This window comes from Xenopus laevis, chromosome 5L, assembly GCF_017654675.1.
Source record: "Xenopus laevis strain J_2021 chromosome 5L, Xenopus_laevis_v10.1, whole genome shotgun sequence".
In the NCBI taxonomy this organism is placed as follows: Eukaryota; Metazoa; Chordata; class Amphibia; order Anura; family Pipidae; genus Xenopus; species Xenopus laevis.
This window is the reverse complement of record NC_054379.1, coordinates 91,182,776-91,192,633: the sequence shown is the minus strand read 5'-3', so window position 1 is coordinate 91,192,633 and position 9,858 is coordinate 91,182,776. Positions and strand designations below refer to the sequence as shown.

At 40.9% G+C, this 9,858-nt stretch overlaps 1 protein-coding gene across 3 annotated transcripts in view; it reads left to right on the top strand.

The window, feature by feature from the left end:
* The first annotated feature begins 233 nt into the window (after positions 1 to 233).
* Positions 234 to 9,858, top strand: part of LOC108716886 (melanocortin-2 receptor accessory protein 2) — a 45,387-nt gene continuing 35,762 nt past the window's right edge. Inside the window, exons 1-2 of one of the 3 annotated variants that reach the window (XM_018263423.2) lie at positions 234 to 656; positions 5,278 to 5,411. In XM_018263423.2, coding sequence (XP_018118912.1) covers positions 5,285 to 5,411 — 127 coding nt within the window. In that variant the 5' untranslated portion in view covers positions 234 to 656; positions 5,278 to 5,284. Of the gene's footprint in view, positions 657 to 5,277; positions 5,412 to 9,858 lie in introns of those variants that run through there. The other 2 variants (XM_041563039.1, XM_041563038.1) reach the window with 2 other exon arrangements.

Below are 9,858 nucleotides of genomic sequence, written 5' to 3'. Positions count from 1 at the left end.
ATGTTATGGCACTGATGTGCAGGAGAACCTGGCACTTAAAAATTTAATTTGGGGACCCATATCTGCCACACAAGAGCCTAGGCCAAGAGTCTAACCTCAAACAAACTCCATGCAAAAAAAAAAAAAGTAAAAAAAAGAAAGAAAAAAGAAAAGTTATTTGCAACAAAAAGATCTGAAACAAGATCTGTACTCATATTCCCATGTTTTATTCAATATGCTCCAGGTGCTCATATATCCTGTGGTTCAAATGAAGGGAAGAAGCACTAAGAAGGGACAAAACACAATACGGTAGAACTAAAGACGCACTTGCAATCAGATTAGGAGAGCAGGCGACTAGCAAGAAATGAATCATCGTGTGTAATCCTCGCAGCCTGAAATCACTGTGAATTCAAATGCTCATGCTGCCCTCATTGTCCTGTGCTGTGGAGTGGAATTATAACGTCTTCCAGTTACACCTGCCAATGGCAATGCAACATTAAAGGTAAACAGTGACCCCTGTGCTTTGCTAGCGGAACTGCAGCTGAGTTGACTGCAACACTTTATCGTGCGCATGTGTGCTGCAACCCTATCTGAGCGGGCTGCTTTCTGAATGGAATGGCATTTAGATGTCACCGGGGAAGAGATGCAACAGCCTGAGAATATCTGCTTGTTTTTCAGTAAGTACTTCATACATGTATGATATTAGTGTACAGTTGTATTTGTTTCTTATTACTCTCTGTGATTTTTGAATACATATGCATATATCTTGTAAAAGTGCAGTCATTTATCCAACTATTGTTTCTTTATAAATGTAAGAGTTAGGTACTAAAATAATTTAAAAACCTGCTTCTTTGTTTTTTTTTAAGTAACAGCATTTGCAATTCTTTCAGATGATACTGTTTGTTACCTGCAATTACGTGTCTCTTTATTCTAAGCTAGCATCTGTTCTTTAATGTACAGTATGTACAGTAACACTCTCCCCTTACACTGTATTTACTGTATATGCTGCCTTTTTCAGATCTCACTTATGCAGTCATATAATGATCTTGGCTCTTTACTACTACCAGTTCACTGTCCAGGTCCCTTTTATTTCAGAATTCAGTGGAGACTGCCTTTTTTATTGTTTAACAGGAAGAGCTGTAAGGCAATTCTAGCTGTAAATAATACACATTTTCCCTTTAATTACTTAATAAAATATGTGTGTGTGCTCGTGGTTGCCTTCATAGGGTAGTGCAAAGGGTTTTACAGATGTACATGTAAATAATATAACCTAGTTGTTCTTCTGGTTTACTGGACATTTAATATAAAATACATTTAGAAAAGTTCTGGGCAGGGAGCAGTAGGTTCCAATGAAGTCAGTGCTGCAGTTTCCATTGTCATTGCATCATATCTGTAGGACAGACACCTTTAAAGCCTGATACATTAATGGGTTTCATTATCCGGACACCTGTTATCCAGGCACTCTGAATTACGAGTAGGCTATCACCCATAGGCTTCATTTAAAAAAAATAATTAATATTGTTTAAATGATTTCCCTTTTCTCTCTAATAATAGAACAGTACAGGAATGGGATCCCTTATCTGGTAACCCATTAACCCGAAAGCTCTGAATTATGGAATTACTCCAATAGACCCCATTTTATACAAATTATCCAAATTTTTAAAAATGATTCGCTTTTTGTAATAATAAAATAGTACCTTGTACTTGATCCCAAATAATATATAATTAATGCTTATTGGAAGCAAAACCACCAACCTATTGGGTTAATTTAACGTTTAAGTGATTTTCTGGTAGACTTATGATATGAAGATCCAAATTGCGGAGAGATTCATTATTTGGAAAACCCCAGTTCCTGAGCATTCTGGATAACAGGTCCCATACCTGAATAAATTCCCGTAAAAAATACAAGGGACAGTACATGCTCTGATTTCTGTGTTTATGAGCAGGTGGGGGGGATTGATGAGTAGTGCAGTAGTAGGAGCCTTAGCACTGTGCATCATTCTCTATACCCTCTAATCTAATCTAATTGGGGCATTTATCTGATAAAGGATTCATTCACAAATCATATGCGTCAGACTGGAACATTTTCCACTTGATCTCAAACCATTGCTATTATGACTATATAAAATGGTCCAGGTGTTTTAAGATTAACACTTTAAGGGCTCTTACTCACTGGCGTTCTGACCTGCGCTCCCCTGCGTTCCGTTTTTTGGTGTTCAGCCGCAGGGGAGCGCAGGAATAGACGCATGTCATTATTTCAAATGGGGCTGTACTCACTCAGGCGCGTGTAGGCGCCGAACGCAGGTTGAGACGCAACATGCTGCATTTTTCCTGCGTTCGGTGCCTACACGCGCCTGAGTGAGTACAGCCCCATTTGAAATAATGACATGCGTCTATTCCTGCGCTCCCCTGCGGCTGAACGCCAAAAAACGGAACGCAGGGGAGCACAGGTCAGAACGCCAGTGAGTAAGAGCACTTAAAGACAAATCACATTGTTTCTCCTTAAGGGCTCTTACTCATGAGCGTTTTTACCTGCGCTCCCCTGCGTTCCGTTTTTCGGCGTTCAGCCGCAGGGGAGCGCAGGAATAGACACATTTTATTTTTTCAAATGGGGCTGTACTCACACAGGCGCATGTAGGTGCTGAACGCAGGAAAAATGCAGCATGTTGCGTCTCAACCTGCGTTCGGCGCCTACATGCGCTTGTGTGAGTACAGCCCCATTTGAAAAAATCGAATGCGTCTATTCCTGCGCTCCCCTGCGGCTGAACGCCGAAAAATGGAACGCAGGGGAGCGCAGGTAAAAACGCTCATGAGTAAGAGCCCTAAAGCCACTGGCAAAGTATGAAAGGGCTCTGCCAAATTTGTGTTTCACCTGGAGCCAAGCACATTATGCTACATTTAGTTCTCATCAACCAAAGATTGGCTTTTTGGTGGCTGTCTGGCACGGAGAGTATCCACTTTGCTGAGTGAGTGGATTGATGGGGTTCAACTGCTTGCTAAACAAGCTACATGTGAATTTTGGATTCGCTGAGATCCTGTCTGTGGGCTGCTCGTTTTTGTAATATGCAATAAATGAACATATAAAAATAATTATATTTACTGAACTGCAACTTCCGCCATGCTAGTTTGTCAACAGCAGCAGCCAAAGATTAATGTACTGAGCATAATTTCCAATAGTCCACCTAGAAAAAGGGACTGGATTTAGCTGGAAGTGAGAAGATTTATTTGCATATTGGTATGTCTGGGGTTAATTAGACATGCCCTTGCTTAGGGCTCTTACAGACGAGTGTTTGAAGCTGCGCTCCCCTGCGTTCCGTTTTTATGCGTTCAGCCGCAGGGGAGCGAAGGAGTAGACACATTCAGTTTTTTTCAATGGGGCTGTACTCACACAGGCACATGTAGCCGCCGAACGCAGGTTGAGACGCAACATGCTGCATTTTTCCTGCATTCGGCACCTACATGCCCCATTGAAAAAAACTGAATGCGTCTACTCCTGCGCTCCCCTGCAGCTGAATGCATAAAAACGGAACGCAGGGGAGAGCAGCTTCAACGCTCGTCTGTAAGAACCCTTAGGCTGGCTGATTGTTTCAAATTTACCAGTATGCAATGTTAGGATGTATAATACAGATTATCTGGATGCTGTTAAAATGAGGATAGTGAGATCTGTATTGGAACAGCAAGTAGGAAATCAGTTGTGTGCTTTGTCAGGGGCGCTCCGCCAATGTGCGAGCTGAGCCGCTCGCCTCAGGCGGCAGCGCCAGACAGGATTCCAGGGGCGGCAAAAAGCCGCTCCTGTACCTTTAAGAGCCGAATTTCCGGTTTTTAAACCGGAAATTCTGCTGCGCTATTGCGAGAGAGCGCAATTGCGCTCTCCGCAATCGTGTTCCTGCCTCCCCTCACCGACAGGTAAGTCGGTGCGGGGGCGGCAATGCAGGAGCCGCCTCAGGCGGCTCCTTCCCCAGAAACGGCGCTGTGCTTTGTGCAAGCACAGGCTTCTTCTACGTGTCCTGCTCCACTTTCCTACACCTGTTCTGTAACACTAGAATATAAGTACAGGTATAGGATCCGTTATTCAGAAACCTGTTATCCATTAAGCTCTGAATTATGGACAGAGTTTTATCCAAATAATCCCCATTTTTAAAAATGATTTCCTTTTTCTCTGTAACAATAAAACAGTAACAACTTGTACTTGATCTAAACTAAGACATAATTAATCCTTATTAATCCTTATTGGAGGCAAAACCAGTCTATTGGGTTATTATTATTTAATGTTTACATGATTTCCTAGTAGACTTAAGGTACAAGTATGAAGATCCAAATTTCAGAAAGATCCATTATCTGGAAAACCCCAGGCCATGAGCATTCTGAATAACAGATCCCATACCTATACTACATACATCTTGACTATGACATAGAAGCTTAGGCTAATGGCACTCAGGGATTTGTATTCATTGTGTCATTTGATTGGCATATACACTGCCTATAGAAGACTCTACGGCCATCATGTGGAGATTGTTTTGGAATAGGGAAGTTACATGAATATTCCCTTATTTTCAAATTTGGTTCAATTGAACAGGGCTTGTGTGGAGTATACTTTTTTCCTGTTGTTTTAATTAGGAAATATATTTTTTTGTTATTTTCTTTCCACTAAACAGGGCAGAATTTGAAAATGAAACGCTTGAAAGTCACATACTACGGTACTTCCTGGTGCTAATGAGCAAAGTAAAACAAATCAGCAGCCCACTGATAAGTCTCTATATAAGGAGCTACTTATTATCAAAAAAAAATAACAGGCTTGTCTATTTATACTAAGGGCATGGACACACATGTGTTTGTAGGCACGGAAACACGGCTTGTTTTTTTAAAAAGCCAGCTGCGTAAATACGCTAATCTAGTGTGCCATTGCCTTAGCTTGAAACCTCTTAGCGTATTTACGCAGCGGTTGTGTGTCCGGGTCCTAAGTGGACTGCTGATTTTTTTTTATGTTGTTCATTGGAACCAGGAAGTAAAATCTGACTTTAGATTCATTTTCACATTTTGCCTTGTTTAGTGTAAGAAATAACACAACACATAGTGATTTCCTAATTAAAACAGTAAGCAAATGCAAGCTCAAAGCCTTGTAAAATGTATAATACTGGCCATTTAACAGAGGCTCTACTAGTAAAAAAACTCTGTGTAGCATTAGCCTTGGGCCAGTACATCTCTCCAGCTGATACTGAACATTATTCTTAGAAATATAGTAAAGGATTTGTTAAGATGATTAGGATTTAATGTGTGTATTTTTCTTTTTTTACATAGGTTAGACATGTCAGAACAAACTGTTCAAACAAACAGAACATCACATAAGCAGTTGTCCAATTCTGATTACACATGGGAATATGAATACTACGAATATGCGCCTGTTTCATTTGAAGGATTAAAAGCTCATAAATGTAAGTATCTGGCATTTGCATAATGCAGAAAAAACACAGATGTTTATATTCATGACAGTGCTGTTCATTAATAATTGGCATATTTACCATTTTACTAAAAGCTTTCGACAGAGCATCCTAGAAAATTCAAATATTGCGCATATTTTAAACTGAAGTTTTAAATCTGTTAAATCACATACCCATGGTAATTTGTGGAAATTGTACAGGTGGTGGGAACAGAACAATATCAGCTAGAAAATGTAGTATTATATGTAGTGTAATGAGTCATTCCGGCGCCAGCCCTAGCAAGTGATTTATTGGCTACGCAGGTGGCAGCGCCCTATGGACATCCGTTTGGCTCTAAATCTGGTAGTAGACATTGAGATCTGATTGATTGGCAATCAATCAATTGATTGATTGATTGATTGTTGCCAAACAAGCAGATCTCTGTCTGATTTAACCACCTGTTTGCTAGGCCAATTCGGAATCCTGACAGATGAGGGCCACATCCCATGGGGTCCTCACCCAACAGCATTTTCAAACCTTCCTCATAGATATCAGGGTGACATTTAGCCAGAGATCAGTTTTGCAGCCTTTCTCGTATGCCCCATACACTTTGTCTGGAGGGGCTGAGTTTCCCCATATATTTAACCCATATATATGCACCTTAAAGGGGAACTATTGCAAAAATGAAAATTTAATATAAGCTTCAGCATACTGAAATAAGTAACTTTCTAAATACAATCAATTAAAAATTCTGTGCAAAAATCCCTCCCCCGTGTTGCCCAGGGTTGCCAGGGGTGAGGAGGGAGGGGGGGATTTTTGCGCCTCTAAGTTAGAAACTTTGTATCTTTCTGACTGTTCAGTGCAGGAGTTCAAAGAGAAAGTCGGGACATTTCAGTAACAATCCGGGACGGCGGGTTGAGCTGTCAAAATCTGGATTGTCCCGTGAAAAACAGGACAGTTGCAAGGTATGAGCTCTCCATACAGTCTTATTCATTAGAAGCAAAAAGGGAGACATCCTGCCTCAGCTGTCCCATTAACTGCAAGGTGTAATGATTTCTATAGTTTATTTCTATATGCAGTCTCTCAGTAGTCAGATGTGTTGCTTTGCCTTTTGGGGTGTTTCAAAGTTAAGTGCTATACAGATCACTTAAAGGGACACTATGCCACTAAAGGTCTTTTTAAAAGTAAATCACATAAAACAGCCCATGCATAAAATTCATGAAAAATTAATTTTTAAAGGGTTTTGAGTTAACATTTAGTATGATACAGAGAGGGTGCAAATTCACTAAGATCCAAAGTTGCGCCATCGACAGCTTCGCCACATTCCGCCGCACTTAGTCAGGCGTAGTTTCGCCAGCGCTACGCAAATTCACTAAAATGCTAAGTTGCGCTCAGGGAGGCGAACGGTAGCGAAGTTGCGCTATCGTTAATTTGTCAAGCAAAGCGAAGTTACGCTAGCGATGCCTAATTTGCATACAGCGCCAAGTTAAAGTACAATGGATGTATATGTAGCAGCAAATACATTACACTACATAAGCCTGGGAAAGCTTTATAAAATTAGTTGTTATTTTGCCCTATACATGTGCTCACTGTATAGTTTAGGTGCCATATGTTAAGAAATGTAGGGGGGAAGGAGGGTACCCCCAAAAAAATGTACGATCTTTTTCAGCCTATCACCCTTAAAAAAGGAAAAGACGCCAGCGTTTTTTGGGACTTAGAAAAAATTTCAACTTTTTTTGAAGCAAGCCCTATCTACTCTATTGCACTTCGCCTGGTCTCAGGTGGCGAAGGCAAGTCTGGTGCAAGAGGTAACGTTCAGTAAAATGCGCAAGTTAGTGAATTAGCGTAGTTACGTCCCTTCGCCATAGTGCAACTTTGCCTGGCGTAAGGGTGCGAACTAGCACTAGAGTAGTTACGCCAGTACCTGTTAGTAAATCGGCGAAGTAACTAAATGACGTCACGCTGGCGAATTTGCGCTAGCGTTAGCCACTTCACGCTTTAGTGGATTTGCCCCAGAAAGTGATATTCTGAGACAATTTGCAATTGGTTTTCATTTTTATTATTTGTGGTTTTTGAGTTATTTAGCTTTGTATTCAACTGCTCTCCATTGCTTTTTAAGCAATCTGATTGCTAGGGTCCAAGTTAACCTAGCAACCATGCACTGAATTGGAGACGAGACTGGAATATGAATAGGAGAGGACCTGAATAGAAAAATGAGTAATAAAAAGGATGACAATAAATGTGTAGCCTTACAGGGCATTTGTTTATAGATGGAGTCAGTGACCCCCATTTGAAAGCTGGAAAGAGTCAGAAAAAAAGACATAATGAAATAAACTGTAAAAATAAATAATGAAGACCAATTGAAAAGTTGTTTAGAATTAGCCTATCTATAACATACTAAAAGTTACTGATGTGAGCTACCTCTTTAGTAGTATGTGCCATTGCCATTTTTAGCACAAAGTTCCACCCTCTGGCTAGAATGGGGCACTGTGTTCAAAGAGAAACCAAGGACACACATATATTTGCTAAGTGACATTAACCAATGAACAGAACTGTGTATTTTGCTTACACACTTCCTCTTCCTTTTTATAGATAGATGTGATTTCTGTGGGAACACACAGAACATCACAAAATGGTGGCTCTAGTGAAAAGATGTAAAAGGGCAGTATTTACTGATGTGTTTATGGCAGTTTGTTAAAATTTTCAATAAAGCACTTATTATAATATACATTATGGGGCCAATTCATTAACTTTGAGTGAAGCAATAGAAGAAAAAATACTTCGAATTTCGAAGTGTTTTTTTGGCTACTTCGACCATCGAATGGGCTACTTCGACCTTCGACTACGACTTTGAATCGAAGGATTCGAACTAAAAATCGTTCGACCATTCGATAGTCTAAGTACTGTCTCTTTAAGAAAAAACTTCGACCCCCTAGTTCGCCACCTAAAAGCTACCGAACCCAATGTTAGCCTATGGGGAAGGTCCCCATAGGCTTGGCTAATTTTTTTTCGTCAAAGGATAATCCTTCGATCGTTGGATTAAAATCCTTCGAATCGTTCGATTAGAAGGATTTAATCGTTCGATCGAACGATTATTCCTTTCGACTTCGATATTTAATTTAATTAACCCTCGATATTCGACCCTTGATGAATTTGCCCCTATGTGTTAGCTAGGTATTCATTCAAAGGATATAGATTTTCTATAAAGAAGGTGGAATCATGGATGGGGATTGAAGGATAATTGCAAATTAGCAGCCACCTAGCAATTTACCATTCCTTGCCCTGTAAATATCCATATATGTGGAAATGTAGCTTGTTTAATGCATTATCTCACTGATGCTAAGGGCTCTTACACATGAGCGTTCTGACCTGCGCTCCCCTGCGTTCCGTTTTTTGGCGTTCTCCATGGCCGGAGTTGGCAGCGCAGGAAGTATAGGCAGGGGTTCTGCCTCGGCTTCCCCACAAGCTGCACGTCCATGGAGATCCTAGGAAGGCGACCCCCACTTACAGAAAGTATGGCGCACACAGACAGAGTATGGCACACACGACTGGGAGCAGACATGTGCGAACTGACGATATTGCAGATGCGCGAATTGTTGCGCGTGCGCAAATTGGCTAAGAGAGAGGGGACCGGATTAGGAATAAAAGGCAGGTAAGGCAGGCAGAGTATGGCACACACAGGCAGATAAGGTCACACACGGAGAGTAGGGCACACTCAGAGAATAGTGCAGGCTGAGTATGGCACTTACTGGCAGACTAGGGCAGGCAGAGTATGGCACACACAGGCAGACTAGGGCAGGCACAGTATGGCACACACAGGCAGAGTAGGGCACACGCAGGCATCATAGGGCAGGCAGAGTATGGCACATGCAGAGTAAGGTAAGAGACAGGGAAACCTATCAAGGCCACTCTTGATGAATAGTATGTCGCTGTACTATGTATGCACTATGCCAGTGCTGCTAATACAGTTTGTATAAGGGTGTGAGGTGTGAACAATGCAGGGGCCAGTTGATTTTAGTTGTGATACCTTTTGAAGCTTTCACAAAGGTAAGGAATCAAAGCACACAGACTTTTATGGAGGGCCACAGGCCCAGCAGTTGGACAGCACTGCTCTAGAAAATCATGCTTAATGCTACCAGAGCACATAGCAGGATAAATTCAGTTCAAACCTCATTGCACCATAGCAAACAGCAGTATGAATGCAGTGACAAAGTCATGTTTAATTCCCCTAGTTTGCATATCAGGATAAATATAGTGACAACCACAAAGGACATGCTGTGCCAGCTTTGAATTTAATACCTATAGAAATCAGCATTATAAATGCAGTGCCAACTTAATCTTAAAGGGAATATGAACCCAAAAAATATTTCTTGTTGAATAAAAGAAAACATAATTCTAAGCAACCTTGCAATATATTACATATTTGATATGTTTTTTAATCTATTTGTATATTTAATGCTAC